At 40.1% G+C, this 12,332-nt stretch overlaps 1 protein-coding gene across 3 annotated transcripts in view; it reads left to right on the plus strand.

Annotated features, from left to right (window-relative positions):
- Positions 1-12,332, plus strand: part of DDR2 (discoidin domain receptor tyrosine kinase 2) — a 288,811-nt gene that overhangs the window by 85,607 nt on the left and 190,872 nt on the right. For all 3 annotated transcript variants that reach the window (XM_063427125.1, XM_063427126.1, XM_063427127.1), the window contains exon 2: positions 8,047-8,163. In XM_063427125.1, coding sequence (XP_063283195.1) covers positions 8,047-8,163 — 117 coding nt within the window. The remainder of the gene's footprint in view (positions 1-8,046; positions 8,164-12,332) is intronic.

Consider the following 12,332-nt stretch of genomic DNA (forward strand, 5'->3'; position numbering starts at 1 on the left):
CAAACCATTATCTGGAAATCTATTCATAAACAGGGCTATACATAGGACACGAGGTCACACATTTAGGCTTGAAGAAAGGAGATTTCATCTAAGGCAAAGAAAAGTTTTTTTTACAGTAAGAGCAATAAGGATATGGAATTCATTGCCGGAAGAGGTGGTTTTGTCAGAGTCTATACAGATGTTTAAATTGCAATTGGATAAATACTTGCAAAAACATAACATACAGGGAGACAATTTCTAATTAGTTGGCTAATAGCTGCTTGATCCAAGGAGACATCTGACTGCTATTTTGGGGTCAAGAAGGAATTTTTTCCTAGTTTGTTTCAAAATTGGAAGTGCTTCACACTGGTTTTTTTTTTTGCCTTCTTTTGGATCAACAGCAAAAGCATATGTGAGGAAGGCTGAACTTGATGGACGCAAGTCTCTTTTCAGCGATGTAACTATGTAACTATGTAACTATGTATATGGTGCTGTGGTATATGTTAACAGTGTTATATGGTGTTGTGTTATATGTTGCTGTGTTATATGCTAACAGTGTTATATGGTGCTGTGTTATATGTTAACAGTGTTATATGTTAACAGCATTATATGGTGCTACGTTATATGTTAACAGTGTTATGTGGTGCTGTGTTATATGTTAACAGTGTTCTATGGTGCTGTGTTATATGTTGCTGTGTTATATGAACACAGTGTTATATGATGCTGTGTTATATGTTAGCAATGTTATATGTTGCTGTGTTATATGATAACAGTGTTATGTGATGCTGTGTTATATGTTAGCAATGTTATATGGTGCTGTGTTATATGCCAACAGTGTTATATGGTGCTGTGCTATATGTTAACAGTGTTATATGGTGTTGTGTTATATGATAACAGTGTTATATGATGCTGTGTTATATGTTAACCGTGTTATATGGTGCTGTGTTATATGTTAACAATGTTATATGGTGCTGTGTTATATGTTAACAGTGTTATATGGTGCTGTGTTATATGTTAACATTGTTATATGATGCTGTGTTATATGTTAACAGTGTTATATGATGCTGTGTTATATGATAACAGTGTTATATGTTAACAGCGTTATATGGTGCTACGTTATATGTTAACAGTGTTATGTGGTGCTGTGTTATATGTTAACAGTGTTCTATGGTGCTGTGTTATATGTTGCTGTGTTATATGAACACAGTGTTATATGATGCTGTGTTATATGTTAGCAATGTTATATGTTGCTGTGTTATATGATAACAGTGTTATGTGATGCTGTGTTATATGTTAGCAATGTTATATGGTGCTGTGTTATATGCCAACAGTGTTATATGGTGCTGTGCTATATGTTAACAGTGTTATATGGTGTTGTGTTATATGATAACAGTGTTATATGATGCTGTGTTATATGTTAACAGTGTTATATGGTGCTGTGTTATATGTTAACAGTGTTATATGGTGCTGTGTTATATGTTAACATTGTTATATGATGCTGTGTTATATGTTAACAATGTTATATGGTGCTGTGTTATATGTTAACAGTGTTATATGGTGCTGTGTTATATGTTAACATTGTTATATGATGCTGTGTTATATGTTAACAGTGTTATATGATGCTGTGTTATATGATAACAGTGTTATATGTTGCTGTGTTATATGTTAACAGTGTTATATGGTGCTGTGTTATATGTTAACAATGTTATATGGTGCTGTGTTATATGTTAACAGTGTTATATGGTGCTGTGTTATATGTTAACAATGTTATATGGTGCTGTGTTATATGATAACAGTGTTATATGATGCTGTGTTATATGTTAACAGTGTTATATGGTGCTGTGTTATATGCTAACAGTGTTATATGGTGCTGTGTTATATGTTAACAGTGTTATATGGTGCTGTGTTATATGATAACAGTGTTATATGATGCTGTGTTATATGTTAAAGTGTTATATGGTGCTGTGGTATATGTTAACAGCGTCATATGGTGTTGTGTTATATGCTATCAGTGTTATATGGTGTTTTGTTATATGTTGCTGTGTTATGTGATAACAGTGTTATATGATGCTGAACAAAAAAAGAATGCATTTATTGTTCCTCACAGGGATATAGTATGTATATATAAGTGCTTTAAGGGACATGCCTGAAATGCTTTATGCATAAAGAATGTGTGTTTTTTACATTATACAAGACGTAAAGATTTAAATGGAAATTGACACGTTTATAAATGGACATGGTTACACCCCCCTGGCTGTCAATCAGACAACTGGCCCTGTTACTTCCTGGTTTGTTTAGCTCAGTGGAGATAAACTCAAGAGGCTGCAATTGCCCAGAGCACCTGCCACTTAAAGTCTGGGTGGGGTTACAAGGGGAGGGCTAGCAAAGATTACAGACAAGAGATTTGCAGCTTTTGCAAGCTGTGTTTCCACCAGCAGCCATGCAGACAGATAAACTTCTGCAGGCCTGGATTTCGGTGGCAAATTGGGATTTGAACAACTGAGAGCCTAAAGTGTTTCAATATTTTTAAGCATTTGCACCCCTAATGCCACTTGTCATCACCAGTGGGGAAAGGTTCAAAACAGACCCTGAACATTGTAGTATATATAAAAGAGGCATACTCAGGTATGTTAGTGCTATTTACTGGTTCTTCAGGGAAAGAGGCCTAGCCCTGGATGGCGTAATGTATCCAGTGGACCACTTTCATCTCCAGAGGGAGAGAGTTGGGTCAAATCCCCGGTCACCAAAAGAAGGTACCCAGGTGTTACAAACTGCCATTTGTAACTGGCCCTTTAAATGACAAATTGCCCTGCTTCCCTGGGTTGTGGAGAAGCCTATTTGCCAGCCTCTTTCATCATGACTATGGCCCCTGGGAGATTGTGCCCCTGAAAACTTATGGACTTTTATTGGGTGTGTATGGCCCTTTAAGAACTATCTGGGGACATATTGTGACTTTGTTGAACAATGCCCCTTTAAGACGGTGTCCCCAAACCTTTAATACACAGTGTTCCTGGCTTTCTCCCACTTGGTTCAGCAAATGGGGCTTACTGAACCAAGTGCCACACAGGCGGACCCCCCAGAAGTGGAAGTGTGCAGGCAATTTACCTCCCAGGCTGTGAGGTTACTGCCGGTTAATTGCCGAGCGCTGGGTGTCCGCTGTTCATGCAAACGAACACGTGGCGGCGGCTATCTTTGTTCATTCGAACGAGGTCAAATTCATGGAACTAAAATCGGCTACACATTTCCGCGAACACCGCTGACCCTTACCTTCTCCTACACTGAACTTTCAGCTGCAGAGACTAAGTCCCGTTCGAAGATTCGAACGCACGTTCGAATGGGACTTAGTCATTTTTCTGCATGAAATTGACCGACCGCACAGCCCAAATCTATGGAACTGTTTTGGGCAGGAAAATGTGCTTGCGTTCGGTCATAAAGGACTTCCGTCTAACTTTTTATCCACTGGATGGATTTGTGTGATTTTTGGTTATGTTTATATTTAAATTGTGCTGATTATTAATATGTTATTGTATGGTTTTAAAGTTACAGTGTATGTGTAAAAACTGTATTTTTACTGTCTGTGATAATTATGTTAACCTATTGTGTAACATAATTATATCACAGGCAGAGGGGAGGATTTTGTGTGTAATTGCTGGGAGTGTTTTTTCGGTAATGTACGTGTGTTATTGGTTGTTTTGTAAAACCCTGTGGGTGGTCCTATCTAAGGGAAACCTGCATAAAAGAAGGTTATTTTGGTTCCAATAAAACAGAATGACTTGACCCTCTAACTTGCAGCCTTGACTCATGTTTGTAGGGGACAGCTATAATCACTACAGGGATTGCTATGCTCTTCATACTCCCTTAGCTACTGGGCTCTTGTAAGAGCTCTTGTTCATGATCCTGCTTCGCTCTACAGAAGGTAGAGGTTCACCTACTGGAACCTAGAGCCTGATCATAGGTCCAGGGCGCAGAGCAGACGGCGAGATATCAGCCCAGCAGCGGTGGTTCGTGGAGTATGCAGTACTCATGGTGGCTACGCAGTAGTTATGGTGTCTACGGTGCTGATGGTCCTTTGGTGAGCGTTAGGAGCATCCTTTCTACGGTCCAACTTCCAGCCAGCCTGGAGGCAACTGTAACACCAGGCTTGCAACTTATAGAGATGTGCTGCTTGCTGGGTCTTCAGGACTTAGAGGCTGAACCCTGGTATGTATACAGTGGACCACTTTCATCCCCTTAGGGAGAGATTGGGTCCGACCCTGGGTCACAAAAGGGGATACCCAAACTGGCAACTTATAAAGATGTGCTGGGTCTTCAGGGATTAAAGGCTGAACCCTGGCAGGGCCAGAAAAATATTGGCCTTGTGAGCATAAAATAAAATCTAGACCTGCTAAAGCAGAATCCTTCCAGACTTCTGTGAAGGACAGGAAAAAAGACTGTCTGGTGGCAAGATGGTGGATCTATTTATACCAATTTCAGAGTTGTGAACTTGTGTTAACCTCTTTTTCATGGGATTTTCCGTTTTCTTTTAAATGTATATTAAAGATGTAGCAGCTGGTATCACAATCCAGTTCAGACAAGGCAAAGTCTAGGCAAGCATTGCATTGAAAAGGAAAAATCGAATTCTAGTTTAATTTTTCTCGATGCTGAGTGTCAGAGGGACAGAGCTTATAATGTTGACTGAGCGGGTAAGAAGGAGGCTACAGGATAAAAGGCTGGGGATTTCTCTATTTAACAACATAGTAATGTGTAATAAAAAGTGTAAAAAGCAGAAGGGAATGGGGATTTAATGAAATGAAGTGATTATTTTCCTTTTTAAATAGTTTTGTAAAAGAAAATTCTAAGATCGGTAGTACTATGTTTAAATTTCTCTTTATTGAAATAATTTTACATTTATATACACATTTATATACTCTTAGTTAATATTAATATAAATAATTTAAATACAAAGAACATAAAATACATTACATACATGACAAACATACATAACTTATTGGTTAGTATGTTAGAAACATAGAAACATAGAATGTGACGGCAGATAAGAACCATTCGGCCCATCTAGTCTGCCCAGTTTTCTAAATACTTTCATTAGTCCCTGGCCTTATCTTATAGTTAGGATAGCCTTATGCCTATCCCACGCATGCTTAAACTTCTTTACTGTGTTAACCTCTACCACTTCAGCTGGAAGGCTATTCCATGCATCCACTACCCTCTCAGTAAAGTAATACTTCCTGATATTATTTTTAAACCTTTGTCCCTCTAATTTAAGACTATGTCCTCTTGTTGTGGTAGTTGTTCTTCTTTTAAATATAGTCTCCTCCTTTACTGTGTTGATTCCCTTTATGTATTTAAATGTTTTTATCATATCCCCCCTGTCTCGTCTTGCCTCCAAGCTATACATGTTAAGATCCTTTAACCTTTCCTGGTAAGTTTTATCCTGCAATCCATGAACCAGTTTAGTAGCCCTTCTCTGAACTCTCTCTAAGGTATCAATATCCTTCTGAAGATATGGTATCCAGTGCTGCGTACAATAATCCAAGTGATCTGTCTAGTCCCTCCGTTCTGGAGTTATGGCACTCTAGAGGTCTCAGCGGTGTTCGGTTGTTTGAGTGTCCGATTTGAGTTCCAGACACTCGACGACCAAACACCGCTGAGATTTTTGTGCGTAAGATGGCCGCCGCGCGTGTGTTCGTATACCGAACAGCGGCCACCCAGGCACTTAACCAATATCAATTAGCCTGCGGTTTTTGAGAAGTGTGAACGCTTAACGTGGCGCACACTTCTCACTGGGGTAGTCTGAGGGTTCGGTAGTTTCATTCGTATGCAAACTACCGAACCCTTATACGAAAATACATACATTTTTACAATACACAGAGATACAATTAAACGAATGCAGTTTTACACAAATATTACAGGACAGGCTTAATACAATCCGCTACAATGACTCCTTTACACATATTCTAATTTTAGAAAAGGCTGTTTCTCTAAAGTCTAAAATGTTGGTTTTTGTGTGGTGTGACTCAGTCACTGTTCTTATATTAAACCACACTGACTGATGATCACTGGATCCTAAACTTTCTACTACAGTAATATCTGATACCAAATCTCCATGTGTTAACACTAAATCTAGTATGGTCTCTTTATGAGTTGGCTCCTCAACGACTTGTTTTAAAGACAATCCCAGTAGGTAGTTTAGAATATGTGTGCTCTTGGCACAAGCAGCTATTTTTGTTTTCCAATCCGTTAAAAGGGAAAGAGTAAAGGTAAAGAGTAAAGGTAGAGAGTAAAGGTAGCATGTGTTATCTACTAGGTAAGGGAAATACATAACTATTAGGCTAATTCTTTTATCTTTTTAATCCACCTTTCATAGTGATGTATATATTTATAGTTATTGTTTGAATATGCAACACCTCTCCCCATTTCAAGCTGGAATATGAGTTGTTTTTTATACTGTTCAATATCTGGAGTTGTTGTTTGTTTCGAAGATCTTGCATATTTTCGCCGCCATAAAAGATTGTATAGTCAGTAGTAAATAGTCTTTTGGGAGTTTACCCCAATTAAGATGGAGCAAACCAATTTCTGGGCATTTTTTTACCTTTATATTTACGAGCGACAAAATAAAATATATCAAATCCCACAGAGTACTTATCTTTGGGCAATCCACCAGATTTGCAATATATTCATGAGCTAGACATCTCCAACAAAGATCGGTAGTAGTAAACCACTAATGGTTGATGAGTTTTCAAACTCGTATTAGATATCCTCCCATTGATTTCTGTGTCATATAAGACTATTCATTTTAACTATATAAAGCTGTTTTTTTGGGACAGAATATGTTCAGCGTGAGAATTTTTTTACACTAATTAATTGGTCTTTTCCATTTCCTTCATATACAATTCTGTCACAGGTTTGTCCTCTGCTCTTTTAATCAATGCCTAAATATGGGATCTCAGTCTCACTCTATTTCAAATGTATCAAGGAAACAAGAGATTAAACAAAACGTCCCAATCTAACAATGACTCCAATTTCACCTCCTAAACTACCAACACAGTGTCAGTGAATCTCCACGAGTGTAACAGTGTGTGTGGAGAAAGAAAATGTCTTCCAATCTTTGTGATGTATAAATTTACATATGTAGGGGCCACACTGGATCCCATTGCCATCCCTTTTGTATGCCAAAATTAAAAAAAAAATGAAAATAAGAAGAAATTCTGCATGAGACATAATTCCATGACTATAATGAGGAATCAGATATGTGATATTGGACACTGGGGCTAGAGCAATGTTTTATATTATGGTTGCATTTGGAACAGTGTATCAATATCTTACACCTTGGAAAGGTGACCTTATTTCATGCAGATGAGAGAGTTGGTCGATGATGTCTAAGTCCCATAAACTCTGTGAGTGTTTTCTTTCTCAGTCAGCTTCTAGGCCAGGCCATGCTCATATAACGGGATATTACAACACTCGCACAAAATGTGTCCTCAGCTGACAGATGAAAACCAATGGATAATAATTTCTGAAGACAGATGTTACTATTGTATCACAAAGATTTTTAAAGTCATGTAATAGTACATCTAAATAACTTAAAGCAAGCGTACCCTAAAAGTAGACCCGCAGATGTTGTAGAACTACAACTCCCATGATGCTTTGCATGCTTTTGGAATGTCTTTAGAATGGCTAAGCATCATGGAAGCTGTAGTTTTAAAACATCTGGGGATCTACCTTTAAGGTGCCCCTGGCTGTGGGGTTAACACGACCCATTTTGCACTCTGTCAATATTAATTATATAGTTAATTTCAAAAGCAGGTGAGATGTTTGTCTGGGACATTGGTTAATCTAACAATTGAGAACTTTATTAAATCTGTGCAACGATAGTTTGCCATCAAGAAGAAACACATTCTCTGCTCTCTTTAAATGATAATTATTTTTAATACGTTTTATTTGTGGGCAATTTATCCTACAATCATTGTAGAAAATGGTTATCTGTGACACATTGCTATTAATATATTTGATAACTATATATATTTATGAATAAATTGTAAAATATATATATATTTGTTTTCCTCACAGATTTGGGAGAACTTGATTCTTCAGGTAAAAGAAAGATGATAAAGAAAAGACAAGTTCTATTCATCCTATACGTGTTCCTGCAAATCTTGAGTTCTGTGGAGTCGCAGGTCAATCCAGGTGAGTGCCTTCTCTTTCTCTAATAATGTTGGTTTGGAGTGTGATTTGGGATAGCAGCCCATCCAAGCAGAGACAGCGAAAAATCCCTCTCTGCGCCAAGAAAACAATCTTCCAACCTATTTTTAGTCGTATTTCCAAAAGAATGGCAGCATAATAAGCAAATAAATGTAGCCATGTTCTCTAGGCCATCTACACGGAATGACTCTGGGGAGAAAGAAGGACAGGTAAAAGACGTCATTAGGAACTGGGGAAAGTACAAGACAACAGAATGTGGCAACGAGAAGACTAGGATGGAATCATAGGAGAATTGAAGAGGGTGAGGAACCAAGTAGGTAGGAACTGGCAACTAGGCTCGGAGATTAAATTTGTTATGGTCGAATTCTTCAACTCCAAGCAGAAATGTACCCAAGTCGTGAACCAAACAAATTACGCAATGATGAACATGATTTGGTTCTAAATTCCACGTGTGGCATCACAAAAAAAGTAACCTAAGTGCTGGTTTTATTCACAGATCAAGTGAGAAGTGACCAAAAGAGAGAATAATAAAAAATAAAAAAATACATTTATTTATTATAGATTTACTGCTAACCCTCCGTTTTTTTAAATCAGTTACTTTTTCTCGTTTAATCTGGAAACCAATGCTCCTAACAGTGTACTGTAAAGTATATAAATAATAGAAACAATTATAAACCAAGAATGAAATGGTGGAGAAAAAAGTGATTGAAAACCGCTTCCACCTGAAGTCAATGGATAGTCAATACGTTGTTAAGTTTGATCCTTATTATCTAATTTTAAAAGAGCACTATGGGGTCAGGAACACAAACATATATTCCTGACCCTATAGTCTTAAAACCACCATCTAACCCCCCCCTCCCTCCCTCTTCCGCGGCCCTTTCTTGCCTCACTAAATATAGTATAATCTTAATTGTATTCAAGTCTGGAACTGCTGTCTCTGCCCCTGTCTGCCTAAGACCTGCAAACTGTCTGCTTACATCATGAGAACTTTTATTCTGAGACAATCACAATGCTTCCCCAAAGGATTGGCTGAGACTGTGAAGGAGGCAGATCAGGGGCAGAGCCAGCACAAGTCAACACAGCCCTGGCAAATCAGCATCTCCTCATAGAGATGAATTGAATCAGTTAATCTATATGAGGAAATTTCAGTGTCTGCATGCAGAGGGAGGAGATACTGATATGTTGTGATGCACACTACGTAAGACTGCTTAACCCCTTAAGGACTGAGCCAATTGTACAAGTTGTGATCAAATCAAAACGTATAAAACCTTGAATTTGCACTATATGTCTGTTCAGGTGTAATTCACCTGTTTCATATTATGTGTACCTACACTTATCATATATAATTTTTGTGACGAACCGCCTGGCACCCCGACTAGGTGCCTCCGCCAATCGCTGCTTCCTATTAGCCTTGAGTACTATAAGCACGGAACCGGACACCACACGCCCCTTAGCCGCCGCAGCTTGGCTGGGGTCTCCCTGTCCTCCACCCACCCTGGACCTAACACAAGGCTTTCAGTGGGTGGACCTCTCCAACTCCAGAGCGTATAGCAGGTATAGCTGTGTAGCGCTTACTAGAGCTAGTAATTATAGCCAGTGTAACGGACCGTTTTGCTCACCAGAGGTTAAAAACCATTTAGGCGATATTCCCCTTTCCAGATGCACAGGCAGCAACTGTAAGCACCAATCTCCCGAACTGCAAACTCTACAAATCCTGGAAACAGCCGAACAGGAAAACCATACAAAAGGGTTACACTCCTGGCAGTCAGCATACATTCCAATTCCCCCAATAACGAGATGACACTTCGGTTTGAGGGTTAGGCAGAATCTGACTGTCCTGGCACATACAGCCTCTTTTATTCACAATCCACAACCACAGTACAGCCCACAGGGTATTACAGAACAACCAATCAATCCGTACAATACACACAGCCACACCCACACAAAATCCTCCCCTCTGCCTGTGATATGATTACTGAACACAATGGGTAATCTCATTATCACAGGCAGAGGAATACAGTTTTTACACAATATTTATAACTTCTAAAATATACAGGTCACAAACATAAAACATATATTTTCATAATCAGCATGCAAGAAATAAACACATACTCAAAAATCAGGGCAACGGGTCAGGGGTTAAAAAGTTAGATGGAAGTCCTTTATGACCGACCATTTTCCTGCCCAAAACAGTTCCATAGATTTGGGCTGTGCGGTCGGTCTATTTCAGGCTGAAAAAATGACTAAGTCCCATTTGAACGAGCGTTCGAATCTTCGAACGGGACTTAGTCTCTGCGGCTGAAAAATCATTGTGGGAGAAGGTAAGGCTCAGCAGTGTTCGCGGAACTGTGTAGCCGATTTCCGTTCATTTGGCTACACATACCGCTGACCGCATGAAATGAACCAAGATGGCCGCCACCACGTGTTCGTTTTTCGAATGGCGGCCACTTCGACTACTTCGGCACTTTGACGGCATTCAAAGTGCCAATTTAAAAGTGTGACGAGAGCAATCTCGCCACATTGCATTGGAGAAGCCTGGTTCCCGCCTGCTGCCTTTGGACTATGGACCGGCAGTCCAAACATAAAACATATATTTTCATAATCAGCATGCAAGAAATAAACACATACTCAAAAATCAGGGCAACGGGTCAGGGGTTAAAAAGTTAGATGGAAGTCCTTTATGACCGACCATTTTCCTGCCCAAAACAGTTCCATAGATTTGGGCTGTGCGGTCGGTCTATTTCAGGCTGAAAAAATGACTAAGTCCCATTTGAACGAGCGTTCGAATCTTCAAACGGGACTTAGTCTCTGCGGCTGAAAAATCATTGTGGGAGAAGGTAAGGCTCAGCAGTGTTCGCGGAACTGTGTAGCCGATTTCCGTTCATTTGGCTACACATACCGCTGACCGCATGAAATGAACCAAGATGGCCGCCACCACGTGTTCGTTTTTCGAATGGCGGCCACTTCGACTACTTCGGCACTTTGACGGCATTCAAAGTGCCAATTTAAAAGTGTGACGAGAGCAATCTCGCCACATTGCATTGGAGAAACCTGGTTCCCGCCTGCTGCCTTTGGACTATGGACCGGCAGTTAAATGGTTAATTTTACTATGCAGAAAGGTTTATTCATGCCTTTCTGCACAGTCGTTCGGTAGATTCTGTCTAACGCACAAACCGCCTTCTGTTAGCCTCCCCAGAGCCGTGGGGAGCCGGCAGGCACTGTTAATTGGCCACCCAGAAGCTAGCGTGTGCCTTCAATCTACCTCCCTGAAGCCGCGGTTAATCGCAGCTTAATTGACTGTTACTGGGTGGCTGCGATAACACTTAGCGGGGCCGCTAGGTGGCGGTGTTATGGAGCTCCCCGGACGTCCAGCGGTGCTCAGCCCAGAATCAGTGCACTAAAAGCGGACACTTTTACGTGCAGGCACCGCTGATCCTCCAGCCCCCTGGTTCCTATTCGTGCGATTTAACCGAACACCGGTTAATTCGGTAGTTTGGCTAAATCGTGTTAACCCAGATAGCTATGCCATGGAGCATAGTGTAATTAAAGACTCTGGCTCCATGGCAATTGAACTGTGTGTATGGGATCTGAGCGCTATTCGGTAGTTTTGTGCGCTCAGATCCCAGCTATCTGGGGATATGTGACATGTCTGTATTTTATGTATAAAATGTAATATTATATGTTTTAATGTATTTTACTGTATTTGGGTCCCCACGTAGTGATGTCGCGAACACGAAATTTTCGGTTCGCGAACGACGAACGGGAACTTCCGCAAACGTTCACGAACCGGCGAACCGGGCGAACCGCCATTGACTTCAATGGGCAGGCGACTTTTAAAACCCACAGGGACTGTTTCTGGCCACAAAAGTGATGGAAAAGTTGTTTCAAGGGGACTAACACCTTGACTGTGGCATGCCGGAGGGGGTCCATGGCAAAACTCCCATGGAAAATTACACAGTTGATGCAGAGTCTGGTTTTAATCCATAAAGGGCAGAAATCACCTAACATTCCTAAATAACAATGGATATGGATTGACACCTGATATATGACATATTGACACCTTGACATATGGATTGACACCTTGACATATGGATTGACACCTGTCCCCAGAGACCCCGATACACACTGACACAGAGCAGAATAGGGACTGTTCC

This window comes from Pelobates fuscus, chromosome 7 (genome assembly GCF_036172605.1).
Source record: "Pelobates fuscus isolate aPelFus1 chromosome 7, aPelFus1.pri, whole genome shotgun sequence".
Classification (NCBI taxonomy): domain Eukaryota; kingdom Metazoa; phylum Chordata; class Amphibia; order Anura; family Pelobatidae; genus Pelobates; species Pelobates fuscus.